Genomic DNA, 12903 nt, shown 5'->3' with positions numbered 1-12903 from the left:
TAGTCCCGGTTGGTGTTACCAATGGGGACTAAATCTCTACCCTCAAAACTCAAAATAGAGCAGAAAATCCAACTAAAAATAGAATAGATAATTTACTCTAGGAGAAGAAAATTTTTAATTCATTAAAATTTGATACATATATTACATCAAAACTTTTAGGAAAAGATTAAAAGCGTGCGGCGATGGCTGGCTCGCTACTGCAGCCTCTGCCTTTTGGCTGCTGGTGGTGCGTCGACGACGCCTGCTCCGCCGTGATCATCACCATCGCTGCCGTCGCCATCGTCATCGTCATCACTGTTGTCCTCCTCATCTTCCTCCTCCTCCTCCTCCTCCTCTTCCTCAGCCTCCTCCTCCTCGATCTCCTCCTCCTCCTCTGGCAGCAGCCACGGCTGGTTAACCTCTTCGCCTTCCTTGATGTCAAAGTCATCGTAGTCGCTGGTGTACTTGCCCGAGCTCCAGCCACCCATGGCGCTCGCTGTTGCTGTCGCTGATGACACTGGCCTGCACATTAATCCAGCCACACGCTTGGTTGTGCTTAAATAGGCCAGTTGAAAACCCAATTGATTAGCATTCCCATGATCAAATTAATTCATCATTAGTGGAACGTGGATCAAATGAACGGGGGCCGGGGAGGCTGAACGTCGGAGTTTGATCGGCGGCAGAGCTAGCGCGTAGGAGATCAAATTCTGGGAAGGGAGGGTATAGACACCAACCGGGACTAAAGTCCCCAACAGGCCCCTCGTGCTCGCCTGCCCAAGGGTTTAGTCCCTGGTTGATTCCACGAACCTGGACCAAAATCCTCCATGCCATTGTTTATTCTAGAAAAATATTTAGTCCTGGTTGGTGTTACCAAAGTCCTGGTTGGTGACACCAACTGGTACAGACCCTCGCTGGGGGGCCACCGGCGTTCCCAACTGAGACTGATGAGACGCCAGCGCCCCCGCATGGCGCCCCAAGGGGTTTTGTGCTTTGGAGCCGGGGCTGATTCTCCTATCAGTCCCGGCTCCATTGCCCACCAGGACGGATAGCCCTTTCTCTAGTAGTGACATGCTAAATCTAAATTTGCAACCAATAAATTTCCTTAATGGTGATTACTATCCATATGAGCATAGGGCAAGCATTATTGTAAATAAAACCTTGCAGGAATTTAAAACATGAGTACAATATAAACATCCACAACACAAGGCAACCAGATACTCCCTCCGATCGGAAATTGTCTGACATCCCAGACAGTGTCCTACACTTATCTCTCGCGAGTGAATTATTTTACTCGACTTCTACCGGTGCTAAGCATGACTAAGCAGTTCGTCATGATTACAACATTCAACATGGTAAACAAGAACATTATAAATAAGGAAAATTCTATGCATGTGGATTTTCAATACAACTCCTACACTTAATAAACAGTACATAAAGAACAGTACACAAGGGATAAGCATTATGTGAATAAAGTGCTAAATAGGAATAAATGCACATCATTGTAGGTACCGAGAAGGTACCTACCTGAAGATGAAGAACTGAAAACCAAACCAGGAAACCAAGAATTTGTTAGTCAATAAAAGATCCTTAGCCTTCGGGCTTCATCACTAAAATATAACCAAACATCTATATCAGCTCCCAACATCGATAATCAGTGGACCTATTATGTCATGCATGCATGAGATGGTACGCATTACGAAAATCACAAACAAAAATGACAAAACAATGTATGGTGCTCTCATATTCATCTTTCTTAGCACAAAACATAAGTCACTTGCACTCCTTCATCACAATAAGAGCTACCAGATCCAAATGAACCCTAAAACATGTCAAAACAGTAGGCTAAACAATTGGTTAAAGTTCTGGAATTAAATTTAAAACATTCATCTACTTAGTTACCCATTTATAAGTGATTTTTAGCTTGTTATTTAGGTTCTGCAAGTTTCTTTGACTCAAATGGTATGAAAATTTACAGAGACATTATGAAACACAAAACATAATACCAGAATTTTTGGGGATTTAATTTCGTAACAAGTGATTTACAGAAATTAAAACAATGCTCAAAATATGCTTGTTATTTTAGTTCTGGGAGCTCCTTTGATTAAAATGACTTGAACATTTGTAGAGACACTTATAAACACATCATAAAGCTATCATAATTTTTTCTAGCATTAAATTCACAGTACCAATTCACAGGAAATAAAATGAGGCACAAAATAGGCTTGTTATTTTCACTAGAAAATCAAACTAGCCTATTTGGAGCTCAAATTTTTACTGGAATATTGTTAGACCATATTTAGCCTACTGAAATTTATAGAATTTATTGAGCATCATAACATAGTATTTTGAATTTTCTCCATTTACTAGGCCTATTTATCCCTATTTTTAGCCATTTATTAGGTGTTCTACAAAACAGTGGCAAATAAAGTCCCAAAAATTCATATAGCACACTTTTACAGAGAGAATGACAGGGTGAAATTGGTGGAACATTATAAGCATGATAATTGGCACTTTCCATTTAACTATTTATGTTACCTAGCACATGAGAATAAATATTTTATCTATAAAACAGAAAGTACCGGTCATGAAACTTTTTACATGCACTATACTGACCAAAATGATGTTAACATGAATTTTTAACAATTTTCTACGCAATATTTATTTTACATTCATTTTTCCACATTAAAAATCACACATATCATAGAGAAGGCATTAAAACCCAAATATCACAGAAAATGCTGGGGTGGATTTTAACACACAGCAACATATACATGATGGTGTTTCTCCTTTTTAGTGGCAGAGATTTGAGAGACGAACACAGAGAGAATTCACAAATATTGGTTGGACTCTACTCTATTGTTGAAGTAGCAATGTAATTACTAATCCAAAGTAAGCTGATGGCAGAACTAATTAAGGGTCCCAAAGTGCTTCTCTTATTGAAATGTTTTGTTGACCTGGATGAGGCAAGGTAAATTAAATACATATTCGTTCAACTAGTCTTATCGTGAGAGAGCATCGCAGGCACTGCACAACCTCCAGCAAGAACCTCGAGGTACCTTGGTGTTGGCGGCATTTCAACTTCTACTAATCCTTCCAAGATTTGGACTATTGCTCCCATTGTTGGCCTCGAGCTCTCGCTGTCTTGAACACACCAGCAAGCAACCTTGCACAGCCTTTCGAGCTCATCCAAGTTCAAATCATCGACCAGTTCAGAATCCACCAGGGCCTGTACCCCTCCTTGTAGAAGCGTCCTCGCTACCAAGACAGGGAAGAACAGGCCTGTGCTTGTTTCTGTTTGCTTCACATTCCTGTTCCCTGATATGATCTCAAAGAGCACCATACCGTAGCTGAAAACATCTGCCTTTGCTGTGATGGCCTCACCGCTTATCCACTCTGGTGCAAGATATCCTACTGTGCCTCTCATGGAAGTCAGAACTCTGCTGAAATCCCGGCCTAGGAGCTTCGCCATCCCGAAATCTGCCACCTTTGGAACGAACGACATGTCCAACAATATGTTCTCTGGTTTGATATCACAGTGTATGATGCAATCTCGGCACTCCTCATGCAGATAGGCCAGACCCTTTGCAATTCCTAGGGAGATTTGATATCTAGTTCTCCAGCTCAAGAGCAGGGAGCTTCCGCCGAACAGATGCTTGTCAAGCGAGCCATTGGGCATGAACTCGTAGACGAGCAATCTCTTTGCACCTTCAGAACAGAATCCAAATAGCCGGATCAGATTTATGTGGTGGATATTCCCAATGGTGCCCACTTCTGTCCTGAATTGCTTCTCCCCCTGACGAAGGCCCTCTAGTTTCTTAACTGCAACTATTGTTGTGTCTGGTAGAATTCCTTTGAACACAGAACCAAATGAACCTGCACCCAATTTCTCAGAAAAGTTTTTGGTTAGAGTCTGCAGATCACTGAATTTGAAAGCTATCAACGACCCTTCACTTTGATTTATGCCAGTGGGCTTTCTCCTGTGTAGGAAGTATACAATGGCTACCACACAGCTAAAAACAAGCCCACTGATGATGGTCCCAATGATCCACCATTTCTTGGTTCTTGAACCAGGAAACTCAGAGGCAGCCAATCTAATAAAGATACTATCTCCCAATGGACCAATACCATCTTGCAAGTTCATGAAACCTTTGTACCAAACCAAGCAAGTACCATTATGAGAGTAAGCAGTGCAGGAACAGTTGTTCAGGCAGGCTAACTCACAGTCATGAAACCTTGCTACGTCTATTCTGTGCGCCATATCCGGCAACTTCACACCGCTGATCTCATAGAACCTATCTTGCTCCTTCGCCGATCCATTGTTTTGACATCGCAAAGGGACATTTCTTCTGCAACCAGTGGTTTGGTCACCTAGCTCCCAACTGTTTGGATTACTCACACTGAAGCCCTTGATGCAGCTGCATGATGACATTGCATTCTCAGTGCACCTGCTGAATGCTCCGCACATGCCATACACACTGCACTTGGCTTTTGGTTCTGTGAAATAAGGTATCCATGCTTGTGCCGACTCCACCCATACTCGAGACTGGAACAGGCCTGATGCATCAATAACACCCCTAGAAAATATCCGTGGGCTAGTCTTGATGTCGTACGTGAAGTACATTTCTTCTTCATTGTCGACAAACTGGAAACTGTATCCACTGGGTGCATTGGTGGTCGACAACTCTGGCATGCCAGGGAATGCATTGCCAGTCCAGTTGCCACTGGTCCAGTATGCTATTGAGCTATTCCATTGGAGCAGGGTTTGGGGCGAACCATTTGGATCCAACTGGCAGGAAAACATTCCTGGAGCTGGATCGCCATGGTCTTTCCAGGAGATCATCCGATTGGTCTTGCCGGTTCTCTTGTTGCGGCCGAGTTTACTTCCCGGGAGAAATGTGTCTATGAAATCATCAAAGCTTTGCCACAGCACCTGAGAGGTGTTGGACGCATTTCTGACGATGAGATTCCCAGAGTCGAGGAGCACTGCAACTGTCGATCTGGCGGAAGTTTTGTTATTGATATTGGTAGACCACACATGAGACTCAGAGCGGTTCGTCAGGAGAACAATATTTCCACTATCGGAGATTGTTAGCTTTGACGAGGCTGGATCTAGGAGTGGTTTCTCTCTGTTAGCCACCCACACTACAGTTTGCACAGGTATTTTATTGTACCAAATCCCTATGTACCACTTGCCATTAGCAACTCCATCTGCACCTGCCGATAGAAGAATTCAGGCCACATGTTAGATGCCAAAAGGGGACAAGCAGGTTCATCTAATGATCCTGATAGCACCAAGGAGAATGGGCCTTACGGGGAACTCGGCCCAAGAAGAATAGCTCTCGTATTGTAGGTCCACAGTGCATTAGGCCCAATTAATTCGCTGTCTATGTGCAGCCTAAGGAGCGGGAAGGATAAGTCGTAGGGAGTAGTTTAAGAGAACTATCTATGAAAGCTATATGAACTTGAGAAGGAAGAAAGAACTGTTCTCTGCCTATCCCTGATTCTTCTTCCTCTCTGCCTCATGCTGCTCTTGATCTAGTAGAAGTTGAGAGGTCAAGCCCTATTTGTGTGTTGAGTGTCAAGTGATATGTGCCTTGACCTCACTTGTGTGTGATGAGAGCATTGTCGAGGTGGTAGTGGGGTTTTGCTGTGTAGCCGGTTTTAGTGTTTGAGCTTACCTTGCTTCGGCTATTGAGTGGGTGTGTGTTGTGTTGAGTTGGTGTGCGTATCACGGTTTGTGTGTTCTTTGTCTTTATCTTTGATTTTAGGTGGTTTTGGGGGTGTTTGGGAGCTTTTCTAAGGTCTTTAGCACCTTGGTTGCTAAGAGATCATAGCGTTTAGTCGCCACCTGTTTTTGTGTGGTTTTAGGTTTTCTGGTCTTCCTACCGGACAAGCCGGTGCGGGGGATCAGACAAGCCGGCATGTAGGAGCACCAGGTCGCCCACCGGACAATCCGGCGTTGGCCACCGGATAGTAGACCTCTTGCCATTTGCTTAAAAAAAACTTTGGGCCAAGTAGGCGGTAGTGGAGGTAAAAGTGTGCATGCGTGTATGTGCGCACGCATATGCGGCCTAGCTACACAGGTATCGTAGTGGTGGTATATATAAATACTGCAAAAGTCGGCCACAAGCTCCAAGCCACGGCCGCACACTTGGCCCAGTAGCTAGAGCCACATCTCGCTACCGTACCCGGGGCCAAGTTCTTGTTGCCGGAGGTGGAGGGGCCAACACCATAATTTGCCCCTCAGAGGGCTGAACGATATATCCCTCGAATCGGACACATGGCATTCACGCTCCCTACTCATTTCCCGGCTAAGCTAGGAGGAGACGGACGCACACTTGGCCCAAAATATATCCCGGGGGAGGGGCGGGAGCCACCGGCGGCGGGGTAGGGCGGGGCGGGGAGGCAGGTGAGGACGACGTGCATGACCTCCTCCACGTCCTTGGTAATGGTGCGCGCCATTGCCCAGAGGCGGAGGGGATGGGAGGGAGGCGAGCACGGCCGCGGAGAGGAAAGGAGGGTTTTCTGGCAGTGGCAGCAGGTGAGCGCCCGAGGTCGGGTGGGATCGGAGCTCGCGTGCTGGCCCTGCTGGGCAGCTGGCGGCGGTGGGTTCGGCTCGGCCGCTCGGGGTCGGGGGCACTGCCGCTGGGCGCCGCCGCTTGGGCTGCGCCCGGCGAGCCCCCAAGCATGTTACTCTGTTGTGCCTCTTCCGTTTCTCTCTCATATACCACCATACCTATACATATGAAATTTTTCAAAAACATCCTTATTTTTTAAAATAAGGAGAGATACCTACTCATTGAAGCAACAAATCTGAAGGATGGCGGTCTATCGGTAGCGCACAACCCGTGACAGCGACCTACTCATTTTGGTGATGACACGGCTCTCCCATGTATCCCTCAAAGCCACGGCTCTCCCGGTGAGGGCACGCGAGATACTCGTGCCGTGCGTGGGCGGCCATGGCTTCGGATCGAGCGTGGGCGGGCCCGCCTGGAAGTGACACGGCAACCCTCACCGGACTATCCAGCGTGCTGGGCTATTGTGGCCTTGGCTGCTCCTTTGGCTCGTTCACCATCTTTTCTCATAGACGTTGCGAGTGCTTCCGGAATGCTTTCCTCTTCGTGTCCTAGGGTCAGTAACACCCTAGTTGCTACGTGATCTTGCACGTTGGAGAAGAGAGGGTTTGGGCGTGAAAGTTTTTGGAGTCGACCTATTCACCCCCCTCTAAGTCGCCTTCTCGGTCCTACAGAAGTAGCGAAAATTTTGTTATGTAAATTAAATCACGTGTTGTATGAAATATATATGTATTGTAATTGTTGTGGCTCCTTCGTGAGTTCCACATGTTTGATTTCGGTTCCTCGGACGCTGTTTGCAATTGAGCGTCCGTGGAACGACTCGACGGACTACCAGGTTTTATCCCTTTCATGTTCCTTATGAGCCGGAGGTGACAAAGGGGCACGAACGTGATTAAATTCAGACGGTTCCGCCACACTACCACTCAGCATATGCCCCTGAGGCGCTCGACCTCACATACTCCTCAAGCCCAGATTCAAATTTGAACTCCATGTTTCTAGTGGTTGGCTCCGATCCGCTCCATCCCAACTCTGAGGTGGCACTGCTTGCCAATCGCATCACGGCATCGGAGAAGGGCAAGCAGGAGGTGCTTCCCCAGCTACGTTCAGTCCTGGTCAAGCCGCCAGGCTCCTCCTCCTGCCTCTCCTATAGAGAGGCTGCTGTTGGGGGCCGAAGGCGCCCATGGAACATGTTTCCTTGTGCTTCCACCGTCATCCACTGCACATATCTCAAGATCCAATCCAAACTGCATTAGTACCATTTGTTACAAAACAAGCATGTGAAAGCGCCTATGGATCAATCGATATATTCATGCACAATCAAAGACAACACCGGAGGCACGCTGTTTATTATGGAGGTTCAACCGAAGCCTACATCTCCGGGGCATGACTATGGCCACTTCTTCCCGTTATTGATAGTTATGCTGATATTCGGGTACACCATGGCAACGCTACATTCCCACGCCAAGCCATCTAGTCATCCTACGGTTACATCAACATCCATCTCCTCATATTTATAAGGAGGTTCGGGTTACAAAGTTTGCCAAAGACTCTACCCTATACCTTTAATACAACTCAAAGTACCGTACTCATACAAATATTCGACACATATCTAACAAGCCACCCATGATCAGCCGGCCTAATTGACTCTTAGGCCATTCACATTATAAAGTTTCATTTTACTTACAAAGAGTGTTATATTAGATTTTGTCTTAGATATCTATGTATCTCGTGTTTCATCTAGATGAAACCTCCACAAATATTTTTTTTATCTCTCTTTATAACTACCTTGTCATGTCACCAAACACGCTGATGTATCGTAGCATTTAATAAAAATAAACTCTAATAAATCTCCACTAGAAATGACCTTATGTGCTATAGCCTGGCCCAACCATTTTTTACATGTGCCTCGATGCATGTGCACAAAGTGATATTCTACCGAAGTCCAATCCAAAGGAGTGCCCATACATTGTGCGGCACTGTAGACGGAGAGGGTGGTAGTTGGAATAGTGGACGGGTTCACCATAGACGGAGAGGGTGGTAGTTGGAATAGTGGACGGGTGCCCTGGTGAACTAGTCTAACGTGGAGAAGCAAAGTCACTGAGAGGAACAGTAATATGTGTCCTTGTGAATAATGTTCCCTAACGTGATGCACTGTATCTAGGTGTTGTAAGATCAATCTGGTTCGTCCATCTTAGAGTGGACGGTCCACAACCATCCGAAAGTCTCAGCAACAGTGAGAGCCATGCATTCTTTTCATCTCGAGTAATTGTAATTAGTTGCACTTTTTTCTATAACCTTATTTAAATATATATCAGGTTTCACTTTTTTCTATAACCTTATCATTCGTCTTGTTCAAAAAAATTATAAGCTGTTATTTATTTTTTGTCTGTTTTATATATTGTAGAGAGGTTGAGCATAACTTGTTTCTTATATGTTTATACAAATATTTTAAATAAAATGTATGATTGAAGTTGTAGAAAAAAAGTCAATCACGACTTATATTTAAATGCAAAGGGAGTGCTTAAGTCGGGATTATGCGTTCCTCCGTGTTCATGTGTTTAGACTAATCAAAGATCCTACAGGGTTTATTTCTAACAAAAACCTTAACATTTCCGAATTCAATGTTACATTCACACCTTAAAAAGTTTGTGAATCAGCTAAAGTTTTGAGGCAAAGTTAGTGTAAAAGAAATACAAAATAAGCGTGGAACTGACTATTCTTATCTTGAAGGTGATCCAAAAATTCTAAAAACAGTCAAATGCACTGTCCTAAACTAATGCACTTGCCTTTTTAAAATGGAGATTAGAACAAATTAGCAATTAAGTGGGAGTTGTATATACACACTTCATTAGAAATATCACTAGTTAGCTATTGACAGTATTTTTCATGTTTTTTCAAATTATTGAATATCACTCGGTAGAAGGTACTTGATACACATGGACAAAATGCTATGTCAACAGCCTTGTCGAATTCTAATCGGCAAAAATGTGATAATTGTCCCTGTTATTATGATGTTGCAACTTGCAAAACCACAGAAATGCCACAGCAAAGTCAGCCTAGATGCAGTTATAAATATCATATGGTTGAAAAAAACCACTATAAGGGTTGTTAGGGCGTTTTTACCGTATTGCAGATATTCATCCACCCCACCCCCACCCCCTCTGATCTCTCAAACTCTTATCTATTGTATTATTATCCCAACTATTAGTTCCTGCATCCCAGCCCCTCTAGCCAAGCAACCACCAACATATCTGATGATGGCCGTCTATCGACGAAACTCAGGCTGCTGGCGTTGCGTGGGGCTTGGGCTCAAGGGGTGGAGAGGCAGAGAGCAAATGGACGGGTAGCTGGAGGAGGAGGAAGCGTGGTGGTCAGTGAGCGAGGAAAGAAGGTAAAGGAATGAGAGAAGGGTATTACACGCTTTGTGGTGGAATTTATGTGACTTCACAACTTTATAAAGAACATGGATGCAACGATAAAAAAAAATCATATTATGAAGGCCTGAACAAGTTCATATTCGACTAGGATTGATGTTAGAATCCAGTTGGGTGAATTTGATTTGTCTAGCTAGCGATCCATACAACAATGATAAGTATGCCCAGCAGCTGAAACAAAGAATGGGGAAAAAAAATGGCTCACCTGTAGGCTGGAAGAACCCCAGTGCGAAGCTGCCGTTTTGAGAGATCAGCTTTCGGTCACCGGACAGCGGCTGGGTCACGGTGAGCGTATCAGTCGCGTGCAACGGAGACTCGTGGAGCGAAAGAAGCAGCATAAGCAGGGCTAGATGTTGAACACATAATGGAGCTAGCCAGCTCGTCATGCTTGCTGGAAATAAACTGAATCAGCCACCAAAACATCTTCAAATTAATTTCTAAGCCGGAGTTGGATCGACAAGAACAAGAAGATGGATTTGCTATCAACTCACTGCCTCTACCTCTTACAGATGTGCGCCTTCAGTTCAACATCTGCCGGACTATAACATGTATGTATAATATATATACACTAGCCAAGGGCCGTGCCGGCGGAGTTGGCTATGATGTGGTGGCTGCTAAGTGCTAACATGTTTGCTGAAGTGCCCAGCACGCATAGACTGACTGCGCAGAGTCTTTGCCGGTCCACCCCGCATAGATAAATTCCCCATGCGTTACGGCAGGAAGACGAGTGTTGCCCCCGTCCATAAGCCACGTAGTAGTATTGCATGCACGTAAGCATAGAAAATCATTGAAAGTTATAAATACATGGCTTAATGGATGGTGACGTGGCATGCCACTAAGTGGACCTCTTTGATAATGTAGTTTCATGTACGTCTAGAGAAATCTCATATTGGAGTGCATCTATTTAGAGATAAAAGAGAAGGCCATGTTTGGTTCATAGTTGATTTTGAAATCTAGATAAACTTTTAAGAGATTCTCTAGTATATATAGTTCTAGATTTTTTTCGTTAGATATGTAGTACTGTATCTCTCTTTATCCAGGAGCAATGATATTCTAGGATAATGCATCGGATAATGTGCCAACAACCCATTATCTAGATATCCATTAGGCTGAATCCAGCGGTTCTCCCAAAACCCATCCCCATCCACTATTCCAACAACCACATCCACTATTCTAACTATTTTTCTCTGTCTACAGTACATAAATTAAATGCTCTACAGTGATGGAGGAGAGGAATAGGGGAGGCGCTGGCTTTAGCCTTATCCCTATTTCCAAACGCAGCCTAAAATATCTTTTGCGCGTAGCCGTGCTTCTGGTCAAGAGACGACCTAGAGCAAACCCCGGTTGTCGTGGATGTACTTTTTTTAAATTATTCTCCAAGTCCAACATGAGAATGACTGCGCTGCTGGAAAAGGGGGAAAACAGGACCACGAGACTAGCAAGTGGGGATTGGTGTGTACTTTAAAAAAGTTTTTTTCTGACTAACTTAAGAATTCTAACTTTCGTCAACAACTCAACATGCATGCGCGTTATAATGTATACTGCTAGTTAAAGTCCAACCAGAGAATGACTGCACTGCCAATAAAAGTAGAATATAGGACCATGACCGACGATTGACTTTGTGACACTGCGAGATTATGCCGTGTTTAAAGTGGTTATTCTCCTCCGCATTCTTTTTATGTCTACTTATAAAAAACTACTTTTATAAAATATGTTTTCTACCCAATTATCATGTACTCAAATCCAACGGTGATGCAGCGGGAGACGAGGTGCAGGTCCTCGGCGGTGGGGAGCATGCCCTCGCAGGTCTCGAGTGCGCCTTGATGGAGTCATTTTAGTTGGCGCCAGTGCGGCCTGGTCCCACCCCTCAGGTCAGCTCGGCTGCTGGCTGGGTAGAGCGGGCGGGGTCCAGAATGGCGCGAACCGGGGAGCAGTAGCGGCGAGCATGGACGCCGGCTGGGGCTGAGGACGAGGCCCCCCCTTGATCCTGAACCGGCCACATCGGGATGCGCCCTGGCCAGGGGGCGCTGAATGATGGCCAGGACATACCTCCAGGGCCAGGAGCAGGATTCGTCGTCGGGGTCAGGTCCGGAGTGCCCCGAGCAGCAGGTCTGGCTCCAGGGGCCCCGGGGAAGATGGATCCGGCGACCGGGGGGGTGGCGGCAGCGCCCTTGTGCAGCCACGCGCCGGGGGCGGCAGCCTGCGCGGCGCGCGCGGCGGGCGCGACGGACTGCGCGGTGTGCACCCGCGCGACGAGCGTGGAGGGTGCGACGGCGGCGTGCGCGGCGTGCGCAGCGGTCTGCTCGATGGCAGCAAGCGCGTCGCGCTCACGTCACAGGGCACGCCAGGCCGCAGCGGACACCGCGGGCGCGCTGTTGCAGGAGGACGCGGGCGCGGTGGCGGCGCCCTGGGGCCACGGTCGCGCCGGGCCGAGAGCAGGGGCGGCGTCGGCGACGTCCAGGAGCCACGGCCGCACCGCGCCATGAACAGGGGCGGCGGCGGTGCCCTGGGGCGCCTGCAGCACCGGAGTAGCAGCCCGCGTGGCGGCGTAGGGCGTCCGTGGCGCGCCCAGCGGCCCTGCAGCAGTGGCGGTGAGGGTGGCCGCGGGATCCACAGCGGCCTGCGCGGCGGCCCAAGGAGCCTGCGGCCTTGCAGCGTCAGCGGCGAGGACGGCCGCGGGATCCGCACGGCGGCGCGCCTCAAGCCGCAGATCCGGCGGCGGCGCGGCCCAGGGCTCGAGATCCGGCGGCGGCGCGGCCCGGGGCGCGGGATCTGGCGGCGGCGCGCCACGCGGGCCCTGGCACACGAGCTTTGGCGGCGTCGGCGGAGCAGAGGCTGGCGGCGTCGGCACCAGAGGGCCGCCCGCGGCGGCGACTAGAGCAGCGGCGGTGGTGGGGAGCGGCTGCGTAGCAGTG

General features: G+C 47.2%; 2 protein-coding genes across 6 annotated transcripts; one reads left to right on the top strand and one right to left on the bottom strand.

Moving 5' to 3' along the window:
- Nucleotides 1-2806: 2806 nt before the first annotated feature.
- Nucleotides 2807-10669, bottom strand: LOC120702302 (G-type lectin S-receptor-like serine/threonine-protein kinase At2g19130). Of its 5 annotated transcripts, none has more exons than XM_039986024.1 (3): nucleotides 10447-10669; nucleotides 10194-10379; nucleotides 2807-5193 (listed from the first exon to the last, which is right to left on the bottom strand). In XM_039986024.1, the coding sequence occupies exons 2-3, from the start codon at nucleotides 10372-10374 to the stop codon at nucleotides 2969-2971; spliced, it is 2406 nt and encodes an 801-aa protein (XP_039841958.1). In that variant the 5' UTR covers nucleotides 10375-10379; nucleotides 10447-10669; the 3' UTR covers nucleotides 2807-2968. The 5 variants fall into 5 exon arrangements, with proteins under 5 accessions (XP_039841958.1, XP_039841955.1, XP_039841957.1 ...); XM_039986021.1 differs by having other exon boundaries at nucleotides 10194-10390; nucleotides 10480-10669; XM_039986023.1 differs by having other exon boundaries at nucleotides 10480-10669.
- Nucleotides 10670-11994: 1325 nt separating this feature from the next.
- Nucleotides 11995-12474, top strand: LOC120704699 (mRNA decay activator protein ZFP36L3-like). The gene has a single exon (XM_039989184.1). It carries the CDS (start codon nucleotides 11995-11997, stop codon nucleotides 12472-12474), a length of 480 nt encoding a protein of 159 aa, XP_039845118.1.
- The last annotated feature ends 429 nt before the right edge of the window (nucleotides 12475-12903 follow it).

This window comes from Panicum virgatum, chromosome 4K (assembly GCF_016808335.1).
Source record: "Panicum virgatum strain AP13 chromosome 4K, P.virgatum_v5, whole genome shotgun sequence".
In the NCBI taxonomy this organism is placed as follows: Eukaryota; Viridiplantae; Streptophyta; class Magnoliopsida; order Poales; family Poaceae; genus Panicum; species Panicum virgatum.
The sequence above is the reverse complement of the archived record's forward strand: the minus strand, read 5'-3'. Positions and strand labels throughout refer to the sequence as shown.

Coding starts and splice junctions, on each gene's coding strand:
- LOC120702302 (XM_039986024.1), bottom strand. CDS start 10,374: ATGACGAGCTGGCTAGCTCCATTATGTGTTCAACATCTAGCCCTGCTT. Junction 5,194..10,193: donor GGGGTTCTTCCAGCCTACAG/GTGAGCCATTTT, acceptor TTCTATCGGCAG/GTGCAGATGGAGTTGCTAAT.
- LOC120704699 (XM_039989184.1), top strand. CDS start 11,995: ATGCGCCCTGGCCAGGGGGCGCTGAATGATGGCCAGGACATACCTCCA.